The 15428-nt window shown below is 38.0% G+C and overlaps 1 protein-coding gene across 1 annotated transcript in view; it reads right to left on the bottom strand.

The window, feature by feature from the left end:
- Positions 1-15428, bottom strand: part of megf6a (multiple EGF-like-domains 6a) — a 36005-nt gene that overhangs the window by 9246 nt on the left and 11331 nt on the right. Inside the window, exons 4-25 of the mRNA XM_081385853.1 lie at positions 13664-13786; positions 13152-13274; positions 12051-12188; positions 11596-11718; positions 11323-11445; positions 10113-10280; positions 9898-10029; positions 8768-8896; positions 8447-8575; positions 7165-7299; positions 6948-7082; positions 4925-5050; positions 3571-3702; positions 3280-3408; positions 2146-2277; positions 1942-2070; positions 1736-1864; positions 1312-1440; positions 764-892; positions 466-594; positions 247-375; positions 47-175 (exon numbers count right to left, since the gene is read on the bottom strand). Coding sequence (XP_081241979.1) covers positions 47-175; positions 247-375; positions 466-594; positions 764-892; positions 1312-1440; positions 1736-1864; positions 1942-2070; positions 2146-2277; positions 3280-3408; positions 3571-3702; positions 4925-5050; positions 6948-7082; positions 7165-7299; positions 8447-8575; positions 8768-8896; positions 9898-10029; positions 10113-10280; positions 11323-11445; positions 11596-11718; positions 12051-12188; positions 13152-13274; positions 13664-13786 — 2880 coding nt within the window. The remainder of the gene's footprint in view (positions 1-46; positions 176-246; positions 376-465; positions 595-763; positions 893-1311; positions 1441-1735; positions 1865-1941; positions 2071-2145; positions 2278-3279; positions 3409-3570; positions 3703-4924; positions 5051-6947; positions 7083-7164; positions 7300-8446; positions 8576-8767; positions 8897-9897; positions 10030-10112; positions 10281-11322; positions 11446-11595; positions 11719-12050; positions 12189-13151; positions 13275-13663; positions 13787-15428) is intronic.

Here is a 15428-nt window from a genome sequence, read left to right on the forward strand (position 1 = left end):
AGATATTTCACTGTAAATGTGATGAGATCTATAGATAATCACTCACTTCGCTCACAGCCGTTACCAGTGAAACCAGGCTGGCAGCCACACTCCCCGGTCACATGGTTACAGGAAGTGGCGCGAGGACAGTGGCATCGCTGAGCACATCGCTTCCCATATGAACCGGGTAAACAAACTGAAAGAGCACAAATGAGTTACGGTGGGTCTGTCAGCAGGGGGCAATTGACAGACATTGGGGAAAATTACCTTTCTCGCAGTGTGAGCCTCTCCAGCCCGCCGGACACATGCAGGTGCCAGTGACGTGATGACATGGGGCGTTATGATCACACCTGCAATGCTCCTTACAGCCTGGCCCATATAAACCTTGAGTACATGCTGATCAGAACACACAGAATGGGATTAATGTACATGTCATCATTTTTTTTCAGCCAACATTATGATAAGATCACCGTATGATGCTTTTACCCATCTCACAGCGTGTGCCCATCCAGCCTGCTGGACAGGAACACTTGCCACTCTGTCGGTCACACACACCACCATTCTCACACTCGCATCTGTGTTGACACTTCATGCCAAAATGTCCCAGAGCACATTCTGAAAACATAAATAGGACGTTTGGGGGAGAAAAAAAACATTGTCACCTTAACATGTGCCCAAAAAAAAAAAAAAAAAAAAAATCAAACTAACTTCTGCCAAACGGTTTAATGCACACTGTTATTTGAATTACTTTAAATGCTACAGTAAACGGTTTGGTCTGTTTTACCCAGTTCACAGGCCACTCCAGTCCATCCACTAAGACATGTGCAGTGCCCACTGATCCGGTCACATGACCCTCCATTCTGGCACAGGCAGTGCTGGTGACAGCCCACACCATAGCAGCCAGCTGGACACTCTGGGAACACACACACACACACACACACACACACACACACACACACAAATCTTACCTACAACTTGTATAATAAAGACAAAGATCTCTATCTTATGAACATTCAGATGAACATGATTCTGGCATGAGAGATAAACATATTTTAAATAAACCCAAATATAAAAATCACAACTGTAGAGTGAAAACAATAGGAAATAAGATATCACATTTTACTGTCAAGGGTCTCTGGAGAACCCAAACATCCTAAATGTACACCTTATGAGAACAGCGCATCAGGTTAAAGGTAAAAATAGCTGATGTTAACGCAGGGAAGACTGATGCGTCGATGCCACCCGTTGATGTGTCGGTGAGTGGGGTGACTAAGCAATATAGTTATGTTTTTTTGTGGGGGTTTGTGAGGACAGTTACATTAAAAGCATCACCTTGTTCACAGCTGTTCCCTGTCCATCCTGCTCCACACTCACATCGCCCATCAGCAGGGTCACAGGTGGCATTATTGTGGCAGTTACAGGTTTGATTGCAGCCAGGGCCATAGGTGCCAGCTTCGCATGCTACAGCAAGACAATATAATCAATAAAACTATGTTTTGTTTTGTTTTTGAAACAACACAAGGTACTGCAATACATCCTGAAATACAATGCCACCATGATTCCACATCAAAGGTATATCAGGACGAGGCCTTGCCGGCATGTAAAGTGTGCCGATCCACTGACACACAAATTCAAAGCATCTGTTTTATTGCTCTACTTGTCTTTCACCTTACACGGAAGAGTTAGGGAATGCTTTGAACATGCTCCTTGTTACCATTCAATGTCATGGGATGTTGACTGCAGTAAAATGACTCACTGGTGTTGCAGAGAGGACCGACCCAGCCGGAGGGACACTGGCAGTCTCCAGTCACGGGGCGACAACGACCACCATTCAAGCACTGGCACTTCTGCTGGCACTCGAAACCGTGAAAGCCCTCAGGACATGCTGTTGAAGACACATTTAAACAGGTTAAATGGACTAGATTTAAACATATGTAGCACATAACTAGAAATTTTCCCTACGTTTTTCACAGTACGTTCCAGTCCAGCCTGGTAAACAAGTACAGGCACCGCTCACATGCTCGCACGCTGCTTCATTCTCACACTGGCATCTGTGGCGGCAGCCCTGTCCGAAGAAACCATGGGGACACTCTAGAAAACACAACAAAAACATCAGAAAATGCTAGATTTACGATCCCTGAAGGACATACCAATGGTTGCTCATACTTTGATCACAGCGTGGTCCCGTGTAGCCTGCATCACAATGGCACTGCCCTGTCACAGGGTCACAGCTGCCCACGCTGCTCCTGCAGTCACACGGGTTGGCACAGTTCGGCCCCCAGTGTCCCGGCTCACAAGCTGCCACAGAATATACATGCCCCATTACATCAAATAATTAATTCCCACTATGTCACTATGAGATGAACACATTACGAGTTTGAGAAAAGTAAAGAGACCAGATTTATTAAAGCAGTCAACTCGTTTACTTTAGGGTTTCCTGGCAGATGTTTTTTTGCAACAAACTGCACGGATCCACTGAGGGCAAGAATCATTTATGCGAAGAAACCTGATGCATGTATTTGTAATGGATTGGATGGAGTGTATAGTGAGAAAGTAAATAGGGTGACTTTTCACAAGCTGACTTTTCACTTCAAGTTCTTAACATTGAATATTATTTGAAAATAAATATCAAATTATCTTTTGCAATGTATATTTAATTCCCGCAGACAAAAATGCTGATAAAAATGATTAAATGCTGATTTATCATCATGGGGGGGGGGGGGCAATGATGGGGCAGTGAAGAGTTGCAACATCAACATCTACGTAAAGTATGTGGCCGTCCGACTGGATATGATGTAATTCCTATTAAAATACAGGCTGAATTATATGTAATGAGGCCTTAAATAAGGAACCAATGCAAAGAACGGGGTATTATGTGAGAAATTCTGGAGATGGAACACACATCATGGAGCTTCATTTTGCGTAAACTCGAGATGTTTACATAAAAGATACATAGATATACATAACAGATCTATGTTGACCAGTAATGGGTACAAAAGTCTATTCTAAACACAATAAATCCTGAACAAGGAGTTGGGTGTGGTAGCATCTGTGGCAATGCATGAAGTTCTGGATTTTGTTATTTTATGGGGCATGAAGAGGCAAGACTGGGCAGCTGCAGTAATGTGACCAGCAAAGGTCATCTGGTCCTATAGGACAGCTCAGTCTTATGTTGAAGAGAAGCTGTCTGACATCCATTTGACATTATCACTGAAGTGCAGTCTCATATTTAGTATGGTCTCACTCACTAAGTTCTAGACATGGAACTAAATCTAATCTGTGCCTTAAGTGTGACCTTACCTTTTGCGCAGTTGGGCCCTGTCCAGCCATCTTTACAAACACAGAGACCCGTCACGTGTTGGCAATACCCACTGTTTTCACAGGAACAGCGCAACTGGCAGCTGAGGCCAAAGTATCCAACTGGGCAGACTGATAAAAACAATGCAAAATTTGCCACCATGTGAAATATATCAACAGATAAATTCGATCTTGCATTTGAAAAACAGAAATATAAATGTCATTACAAACTCATGACATATGTCTGGTTTGATGATGAATTAAGATTATTTAAATGAAAGATTAAAATGTTACCATTCTGACAGAGATTTCCCATGTATCCCGGCAGACAAATGCAGGTGCCGTTTTGCCGATCACACACTCCACCATTATAACAGGAAGGACACAACTCTGCACATCCCAGTCCCCAACGGCCCTCTTCACACTCTTAACATAGTTATAGAATAAAGTTAATAATTTACCGCATGTTGTTCCAAATCTGTATGCATTTCTTTCAAAATAAGTTATTTTGAAGAACTCAAACTAAACAACACTGGACTTTCATTGTAAAAATATACATTTCTCCAAATATCTTCTTTTTTGTTCCACAGAAGAAAGAAAGTCATACAGTTGAGGAAATTACATGAGGGATAAAAAAATTATAGCAGAATTTTTATTTTTAGGAAAACTATTGTTCTATTTTTACCACATAAGAAAAATCATGCTTTGGTAAATCATAATTATGACCTAAAAGACATAATTATGAGATTGAAAACTTATTGTGTCATAATTTCAATTTTTTTATCTCATAATTTTGAAGGTTTATCTCATAAATTAGATTTACCAAAGCATGATTTCTTTTGCAGCTAAAATGGGCTTCTTACTACATATTATTCAAAATGTAAAATAACTTAGCATGATGTCAATACATTAACAGATATAACCAAATAATCTAAATAAGGGGTAAAAGCTGTTCATCTTATTCATACTTACAGGTATGTCAACATGGGAGTCCTGACAGCATCACAGCACACCTCACATTTAACCTCTCTCTCTCACACACACACACACACACACACACACACACACACACACACACACACACACACACAACACTCTCAGCTGGAAGCCACGGACTGTTCATTAACAGCTAATAGTTGTCTCTGGGTTATTAACTAGCTCTTCACTCTTCTCTTTCTGGAATGCGTCTCCTTTTGTATTTGAGAGAGAACTCCTCTAATGGATTGGCCCGTAAGGAGGGATATATTACCATATTTATGTCTGTGATCTTTGGCTTAGCAAATTGTGGCTAATAATAGACCTCCAAAAACACAGCAATTTCTCCCCTCTAAACTACCTCATCCACTCCACTCCAGAACAGAATGAAAAGTCATTAATGGCATAACAATTTTCATCTCTCTTAGACGTGTAGAGCGAGGAGAGAAGCTGAGGTCAGCTTGTTTAATACGGTTCAGATGAAGCACCATGTAAAATGATGATTCCAGATAAATTTGGGATAAGTGAATATGATGGTTCACTAGCAAACTCGCTCTAAACTATTTGAAAGTATTAAATGACTCTCTGTCTTTGGTTTCTTTTTTCCTTTCTTTTCTTTTTTCTTTTTTTTTACTTTGCAGCACTTCTTGATCTCCAGTGCTGTTTTTCTTACCTTCCTTGCAGTGTTCCCCTGTCTGCCCAGCGGGACAGTGACATTGCCCGGTCACTGAGTCACATGGAGCTCCATTACAGGCACAAAACTGTGAGCATCCAACTCCAAACTGTCCCACAGGGCACACTGTAAAATATAGTACATCGGTTCTTACAGATGAAACAGTGTAAATGACTCTTAATACTTTTAACATGTTGCTTTGTAATGATAATTACTGTGAAAAATCCTTTACAAATAAACCAAAATCTTATTATAAATCATAATGTTCATGGATCCAGATTTTACATGGGCCAGACAGTCTACTGAGCATCAAGAGTAATGAACTGACAGGTCAAGCAACTACAGGCTACGAGTAAAAAAGGCAAGCCAAAGCGACTCTCTTCGCAGCCTGTTGTTCCTAATTGATGGCAGACGTAGCACTCTGATCGTTTAATGACTTCCAGGCTGTGGGGTTTGACTGCCAGCTCAGTGTTTCTGCTGAAATATTCGGGATATTTCCGTACCCCCTGCCAAGTGGACTGGACTGAGGCATGAAGGCTGCTGGGGTTCTGAATATCATGGCAGCAGGACAGTTTTGTTTTATACTCATAAAAAGGCATGTATACATATCAACTCAAGCAACTGAATGTCATCTGGCCCGGATATCATTATTAAATAAAAGTGTGCAAGTTTCAAGCAGGTCCAACTACAGTTTTGAACTTTCTTACCTTGAAAATGACTTACTCAACATTTTCACCCCAAAAAAGTCTTGTTCAAGCCATTTTCAAACATTTCTGACCCTTTGTATTAAACAAGCTGGTTTTGCCAACGTTTTGATGTAAACTGACCCCTTTTTGCAACTTATTTTTACAATATGGTTACCATGTTCATAGTTTGAGAATGAGGGTGTGTATGCAACCTCACTACATTGGCATCTGGTAAATTTGGAAAACAATGTTTTTTTTTAAACTGGTTTTTGGTGAAAAGCCTGAAATGAAGTCTGTGGTTAACAAAACTCTCATTTTACGACATAAAAGACATCAGTACCTACTCCCTTGAGACTTTTTTCTTGAAAAAGGCATGCGACTGTGATTTAGTTAGTCTACGTTTAGCTTTTTACTTCTGCCAATTGTATTTAGGCTTCAAAATTCATAATTCATAAAAGTAGTTCATTTGTGAAGATTATTGTCACGATGTGTTCATGTCTTGTGTGAGGACTTTTGTGTATGTTGTGAATGTTTTTCATGTTGATTAGTTTCTCCAGGTGTGTCTTGTTAGTTCCCTTGGTTACCCTCGTGTGTTCCCATGACAATCAACAACACCCCCTTGTTACATTGATAGCCTGTGTATAAATTGCCCTTGTGTTTCTCTTGTGGTTTGTCAGTCGTTGTTTGCTCTACAATGTTTCTGTCCTAAGTTTCTTTGTTTGCCCTAGATTACCTGTTTGTATTGTTAGGAAAGTAGTGCTTGCATGTGGATTCTCTCTCCGCTTCGTCCCTGTCTCATTGTTACAATTATGATGATGAACCAAACGTTTGGTGGTCGTGTTATTCGTCGAAGGAACCAGGGTGATGCTAACTTCCAGATTGGCCTACAAAAATATGTCATCACTGCATCACTCTATTCTAACAATGCATGATTAAACTGTTAGTTTTAGCATTAATTATGAGCATTGTTTTTCCCTGCTGACCGTATCTGAACTGACTTGCGACCTCCACATAGTTCATCAGACTTTCAAAAGGCCAAGAAAATTCCTGTTATCCATGAGATTATAAAATCTGTTTTGTAACATGCTGGGCTCGAATATTCTAGATCTTTCAATAGAGTGAAATACAGGATCATATCCACACATCCAGCAGGCCAGGAGATAAAGGTATTTCCATCAGTGTTTGGCAGCTGTGTTTGGCCTGGCCCCCTCATGTTATTCGTACTGTCAAACACTAGTCCAGCGTAACTTACACAATGACTCTCAGAGATGGCCATAAATCCACTTTTATGGAAACTCTTCTAACGCTGTTCCAGCAAATACATGACTTAAACTCACCTTGTTCGCAGTGCTCCCCGTGAAGACCTGCTGGGCACTGGCGCTGACATTGTCCGGTCATGTGATGGCAAGACACTCCCAATGGACACTGGCATTTTGATTTACATCCTGGACCATAGTATCCACTATCACACTCTAAAAAGCAAAGAACAACACATAAAACATATTTCTCACACATAAGCTGTCAATCCAGTGAATTGTACTTCCCTGAACTGACCTAGGTCGCAGGTCTTGCCTTGATAGCCAGGCTTGCACACACATGTTCCATGACGTCGATGGCACTCAAGCGTGTTCTGCTGCACGCATTGACACTCCGACGAGCAGCCAGATCCATACGACCACTTGGGGCAAGCTGGAAAAGACATTGTGTAGGACATTCTGTTATAACCAAGAGAACCATCAGATGTTAAAATGATAACATGATTAACACAAATAGGAAATGTTCCTGGATCATCATCTTTGTAGGTTCTGGAACAACAATCAACTGAATCAGTATATCAATGAATCAGGTATTAAGTTTAGGTTTAAACCACACTGAAAATCAGAAATCTGGGAATCTAATTTAAACCTGGTTTGAATTGTTATTTTATTTTATTTTTTAGGATTTATCTATTTTAAATGACGAAACATTTATGACAGACACTCTTAAAACCCCTTATTTTGTATTTAGTGCAATGACAATCACTAATCAAACAAGCACATTTGTGACAATGTTCATGTGACTCTTTCACTGAAGCTTAAGATGCTCTTTGGATCATCTCAAATCATGCAGGAGAACATGATTATCAGGTTTAACAAAAACTTGGGCTACATTTTATTTTTCAATAGTCCACTTTAGACATTCTACTAACTATAAGTAACTCTTTCTACTAACTATAAGTAACTACATGTCAACTAACTATCATTAGAGAAACTCTGTTTGCATCATTGAATCATTTTCCTGTTTTCACTGTAAAGCTGCTTTGAAACAATCTGTATTGTATAAAGCACTATATAAATAAAGTATAAAAAATAAATATAAAAGTGACTTGATTTGAGTACAAGTAACTGTTAGGTTAGGGTTAGGGTATAGTATTATACGTTGCTTGTACTTTGCAAGTACTAGTGTACTAATGTCTGTTGGGGGACCATCAAAATAAAGTGTTAGCCGATATTTAGCAGACAGTCTACTAAGATTCTAATGAATGGTAGCTGACATGTAGTTGCAAAGTTACTTATAGTTAGTAGAATGTGTAAAGTGGACTACTGAAATAAAGTGTTACCCAAACTTGCATTATATATTTATATTAGTGGTCTCAGACTTTTGGACCCCAATGTCTCTTTCCCTTTGATTTTATGGTTATGGTTTGGAATAGGATTAGGGATTTGATTGCTTCACAGGAATGTTGTGTCCAGAAAAAGAAGTTGATCCAGGAACATGTCCTACTTGGGGAAATCACTCTGTGTAAGTATCTCCTGGAGTTTAAGTCACTGTCTGTGTGATATACTGCTGGACTTACGAAGGTGACAGAACCTGCCGTAGAGCCCTGGATCACACAGGCAGGCTCCATATGTGCGGTGACAGCGGCCGTTATTGGCACAGTTACATTTCTTGTTGCAGTGCTTTCCATAAAGTCCCTTTGGACAACCTAAAACACAGAGAGAGTAAAAACTACACATTTTAGCTTTAATTCACAGATTAACATCAACTAAAATCATCAGCTGTAAATTGAGATATAAAACACAGGCCATATTTCATATAAACATACCAACAGTAATTGGAACATCAGATTTGGCACAGATACGATTTCATTTTATGCTCTAATCTGGCAGTCACTCACCGTCCTGGCACAGGTCTCCACTGACTCCAGGTGCGCAGCGGCACTTCCCGCTAATCGGGTCGCAGGTGCCACCGTTTTTGCACTTACAAGAGAAAGAACAGTTTCTACCAAATGTTCCCTCTGGGCAGGCTAAAATGGACAAAAGAAAGTGTTATTTCGTACTAAGTAAATATGACAAATATACACTGTTAGAAAAATCTGTAGAAATTACAGTATTACTGGCAGCTACTTGCCAGTAACTTACTGTAGATTTAAATTGATGTTATTTACTGGCAATAATTTGTTTAAAATTAAATGAACATTAAACATTAACAAGTCTTTATCTTTACAGAATAAAACTAAAATAACATCCTCATGCAAAGCATTCTGGGAACCAAAATCTGAAGGAAAAAAACAGAAAAAGGTTGATGAAGATTTCTGGTTCCCAGAATGCTTTGCATTAGATTGTTATTTTATAATTTTATTCTTTAAAGACAAAGACTTGTTAATGTATAATGTTCATTTAACTTTGAACAAACTGTTGCCAGTAAATAACATAAATTTAAATCTACAGTAAGTTACTGGCAAACAGCTGCAAAATTACAGCAAATTTTTTACAGTGTAGGCCTACACTACTGTTCAAAAGTTTGGGTTTAGGGTTAGGAAATTAATACTTATTCAGCAAGGGAACATTAAATTGATCAAATGTGGCAGTAAAACATTTATAATATTACAAAAGATTTCTATTTTGAATAAATGCTGTTCTTTTGAACTTTTTATTCGTAAAAAAATCTTTAACAAAAAAGGTTTCCACAGGATATTAAGCAGCACAACTGTTTTTTACATTGATAATAATAAGAAATGTTTCTTGAGCACCAAATCAGCATATTAGAATGATTTCTGAAGGATCATGTGACTCTGAAGACTGGAGTAATGATGCTGAAAATTAAACTTTACCATCACAGGAATGAATGACATTTTAATATACAGTACATTAACAGCTAATTTAAAATGTAATAATATGTATAATGTATTTTTGAGCAAATAAATGCAACCTTGGTGAGTCTTCTTTCAAAACATTTTTTTTTAAATCTTATCGACCCTAAACTTTTGAATAGTAGTGTATGTTTCACACGATATAATGGACACACTTTGGTTACAGATGATCGCTGTCCAACCATCTGGGCAGTCACAACCATCTGTGTCAATGTTACACAGTCCTCCGTTAGAGCAGTCGTCACACGTCAGGCTGCAGTCATGGCCAAATGTCCCATTCAAACACACTGCGATGGACAAGACAAACTAAGATTAATAAGAAGCAAGCCCCACTAATAATAAACCAAGACAATTGAAAAAAACAACACACTAAATTTCTCAGAGAGGGTGCTCTCTGCCCGCAGCTCTCCGAAGCGGTCTTCCTCATAGTCGTGATAGCGCTCCAGGGGTTGTGGGTAGTCCTGGAGGAGAGTGAGATGAAGGAGAGGTCTCTCAACCATAACTGGACTGGACAATTCCTCAACTGCTCTCTCAAGGGCTACACAGAGAAACAGATATATTGACATGATCAATGTTGTCTTGCTGTTACAACAACTATGTATCATACTGAATAGGTTTATCAGTGCTTCTTATTAGACAGATATTTTTCAAATACCAAATAAAATTATTCAGATCTTTATTCGGATCGCCATGAGGTTCCAAAGAGTAGTTGTGAGTCTTCCAGGGGTCCATGAGACAATATTAAATATATTTAAAACATATTTAAAAAACAAATATGTACATAGAATATTGATTTTTCATTACTTCATAATGTGAGACAAAAGGTTATGGACTGTTGGAAATCATACAAGAACTATGTAGGAAATTAGGTAAACAGGTTAGCTTTAATTTTACAAAATTAGTACATAATACTCGACTCGGATTGGTCAGTCGATTCTGAGGTCAAATATTTTTGTATGATGACATTTCCCTTCTAACCAATCACCTACACTGTGTTAGTTTGGAAGCTTTCACAGTCTCTTTTTTCATATAAAAAAATAAATAAAATAAAATAAAATAAAATAAATATAAACATAAATAAAATAAATATAAATAATAAATAAAATAAATAAAATAAATAAAATAAATAAAATAAAATAAATAAAATAAATAAAATAAATAAAATAAATAAAATAAAATAAATAAATAAATAAATAAATAAATAAATAAATAAATAAATAAATAAATAAATAAATAAATAAATAAATAAATAAATAAATAAATAAATAAATAAAATAAAATAAAATAAAATAAAATAAAATAAAAATGTATGTATTCATTTATTTAATTACTTCTTGTCAAGAATCCATTAAATAACTGGATAATGTACAGTCAGCTAGTCATCATTGCAAAAAAAACCCCTTCATAATCTAAGTGATGCTGCACCTGATCACTTAGGGTTTATTTTGCAACGATGACCATATGGCTGTACATATCCGACCACAGAATGTGTCTAACCAATCAGAATCAAGTAATCTAAATAGCTGTATAATGCATAGCAAATAACTAATTAACCACTGTGACCCCCACAGTGTACTTACAGATGCAGGAATGTCTATCATCAGCGAGCCGGTTTCCAAACTGACAGAAGCAGTGATAGGAGCCAGCGGTGTTCTGACAAATGTGCTCACAGCCCCCATTATCAGACAGACACTCATCCACATCTACACACCAGCAGAAAACACAACGCTCTTAGACAATGTGACTGCACTGTGATGTAACTAGGGCTGATTTCATTATAGCATTGCCAGAAACTGATATGTCTCCTCGCTCTTCTTTAATAGTCGATCTGTAATAAACAGGTTGTGATGTACCGTCACATCCACATCCATCTGCATTGAGTCTGTATCCTGCCCTGCAGTAGCACTCATAACCTCCAGCGTAGTTTGTGCAGTCCTGCTCACAGCATGAAGTTCCCTCCTCACATTCTTCCAGATCTACAAGACAAATAAAAGCAGCACAGGAAGCGAGGCCATGAGCCATTGGTGTGTATTAGGACTCTGTAGACCGGGTATTTACACAAGCACAATTCCAGTTCTGAAGAGAGAACCTTCAGGGCACAGCCAGAAAAACACAAGACCCAAAACTGCTGGGATCCAGCTGGCAGACATTCGCTTTTGCAGGAAATAGTCGTTCATTTTGTTTGAGGAATGATGATTTTAAAGGTTTATCAGTGTGGCTGGATGCACGCTGAGGCCAAGAGATAGATTTCATTGGAGTTATTCTGTAAAACTAATTTATGTATCTGTCTGTACACCTGCACACTCACCCAAACAGGTTTTGAGGTCCTCTGCGAGCTGATAACCCTGGTTACAGCTGCAGATGGGTCCGAGTGCGCCGTGCTGACAGTGGTGCGAACAGCCACCGTTATCAGAGTCACAACTGTTAACAATCTCCATTTCAATACCTACAGGAAAGTGAATGATTCAATGGAACAATTGTTTAAAAACAAAAATGATTATGAACACTTTAAAATAGCATGACTCTCACTGCATTAGATTTATCAAACTTTGTGTCATTTATTGCAAAGTTGTCACTTTCTGGTTTTCAAATGTTAGTGGAACATGTTCATATAATCCCATGTCAAGTGCTAGGCCAATCTTGCTGATATCGATACCAATAACTCCACTACCAGTATATTTATTTGTTTATTTAATTCAACTTCAATTTTTACAGCCAATCTCCTATACTGTGCTAGTTTCATAATAAAAATTCGTAAGAAGAGAATCTGATGGCAAGTGCTAGGCCAATATCGCTGATATTGATTCAAAATTGAATAGGCCTAAACAGCAAATGTTCAACAAACAATCTTTGTGTATTATGTTCTAACAACAATTACAGAACATGAGGATTTTTAACTTAACGTTTTTTTAAACGTTTTGTGCATGTACAGATGAGAAATAGTTCCTATTCTATTCACTAATACAGTTCAGCTTTTTCATTTTGAAGCTTACTTTATGAATTATTTTCTTGCTTAATAAGTCAAACACATTACCGTTTAAAAGTTTAGGTCAGTCAGATTCTTCTTAGAAAGACATTTTTATTTAGCAAGTATGTATTAAATTGATCAATGTGTTAACAAAGACATTTATAATGTTACAAAAGTTTTCTTTTCTTTCAGCTTTCCCAACACAGGAATAGAAAAAAACAGAAAACAGTTATATTAAACTAATAACATATCACAATATTACTGTTTTTTTACTGTATTTCTGCAGCCTTGGTGAGCAAAGACTTCATTCGGTAAAAATCTTACCAACCCCAAACTTTTAAATGGTAGAGCTTCAGACTTGTCTCACCCATCCCTACTTTTTGGGACCACTGGGGTTCAGTGAACCGTGCTCAGAAGTGAATTAAGAGAAAGTTAGCTCACGGTAGCATTTCCTGCCATCAGAGCCCAGCTCATATCCTGGTTTGCAGAAGCAGGAGAAAGAGCCCGGGGTGTTCCGGCAACTGTGAGCGCATGCCGCCAGTCCCGTTTCACACTCATCAACATCTGAAACACACCAATTACAAGTTCCTGATGACATGTCACTTTTTTCTATTTGGGTCAGAAAACAGACATTTCTTCAATGAATATCAATGAGTGCAACCCCTCAAGCTCTAACTGGTTCCATCATGGCCTTGAGAGTGGAAAGCTCTGCTCACTGTCTCCCTCTCCAGTCCTGGCCAGCGTTGAGAAGATGAGCCATGTTCTACAGTTTTCAGCTATCTAATTAAAGACAGAGCTTCCACTGTTCTCACACCATGGGAAAGAAACTTGTTTAAAAACTTTGGAAAAAGAGGATCCAGCAGATGAGAAACCCTTTAATACTTTCCATGACAGCGTAACTGAACCCTAGCAAGGTGGGAAGGCCCTTCACTGCTGCTGTCGGAAGCTTTTACCTTCACAGTTCTTCTGGTCCGGGGCCAGCGTGAAGCCTTGGTGACAGCTGCACACAGCATGACCGGCATCACTGCGACATGAGTGCACACAGCCGCCGTTCCTCTCCGCACATGGGTTCCTCACTGAAACACATGCCATTTGAGTCAGATCGTATAAGTCATTTTACTGGCTGTCTCCCTCACGCACACAAACTCTCATTATCTTGTCAACACAGTCCATGTAATACACACACATAATTCCTGCTTTCTGAATTCCCATACTTGCCTCAGTCACGTTATGACATAAAACACATCATACAATGCAATTTTGAGACCCTTTGGAGGACAGTTTCTATCCAAAATAAATATATATAAAAAAAAAAAATGTGTTTTTAACATATAGCGTAATATATTACATCAGGGAGAAACAAATATTGCCAGGTTTATGACTGCTATAAACTTACTTTTCAACACATTTTTATAGGTTTGGGTGAGCAAATCGTTGACGATTCGAGGCCTTGGCCTACCATTTAAATACCATGAATATGATATTTATTGCTGATATACAGTACAGTACAACTGTTTCACTTAGCTTGTCTGTGTTTGTGCATTCCAGATGTTAAGGTGACTCTTTCTACACATCACATAATTACGCCAATAGTTTGTCTTAATGAGTGAATCATTGATTTGTTGGCTCAACCGATTCATTCAAAAACACTGATAACATTAAGGACTGGAACAAATGACTCCTTGTATGCGTCTAAATATACCTACTTTCTTACTATATAGTAGATAAAAAACAGTATGTGAAAAGAGTATGTCTGACTTCATAGTATTCATAAAACAGCAGGTGAAAATGACAGCGACTTTATGAACGATCTTATGAAGCAAGTCATTGAATCATTCACTCAAGCGATTCGTCAAAAAATTGGATTCACTTGGATTCAGCTTCTGTGTTCTACTCATAGACACGCAACCATTAATTCTGCTTTGGCCTTTGAGTTGAACTATTTTCAAAAAACACAAAGAGCTGACAATATGTCCCTTAAATCGAAGTTACTCATTATTAACTGATTGTAATGCTGTTTGTCTGAATATCAGTAATTAAATTCACCTTATTTTTCAATGCAGAAGTAAACCATTTCCTGTGAATGTTCAAGACTTCCGACTCATTAGCTGCTAAATAAATAGAAGAATAAAGTGCAGTAAACGGTATAATTATTTGCTCTACAAACCAGTGTGTTTATGATTACGATAACATTAAAATAACAACAAATACTATTTTGCCATATCACGCAGCACAACAAACTGTTTTTATAGAAAAAAAGCTAAAACCAGAAGCCTTGCACATGCGAGTTAAAAAAGCTTTTACATTGAACATAAGGTGGATATTGTAATAGGTTTTGTGTTGATTGATTCAGAACAACAGTGTGTGAAATTGCTTGAAAATGTAATGCAGCATATGTTGCTTATGACATATACTATATGATATAGTCTTTATATCATATGTTTAATTGACATAAACATATATATCATTGTCTTTAAGTAAACTAACAAGTACAAATACTTTTGTCCCAGGACTCATCTGTACTTTGATCACAACAGTTCGAAAACAATAAAATTACAATGTTTTCCATTTGCCGAATTGAACTCTCCACACTCTCTCGTGACCACACTGATGCATGGAAGGTTGTGTTTTTGGCAATGTCTTACAGTTACACAATGAGATACACATTCTCTTTCTCCCTCCTTCTTTCTCCTTGTCTTCACCTAACTCTCAGTGGTA

Source organism: Scardinius erythrophthalmus (genome assembly GCF_964197995.2).
Source record: "Scardinius erythrophthalmus genome assembly, chromosome: 15".
Taxonomy (NCBI): domain Eukaryota; kingdom Metazoa; phylum Chordata; class Actinopteri; order Cypriniformes; family Leuciscidae; genus Scardinius; species Scardinius erythrophthalmus.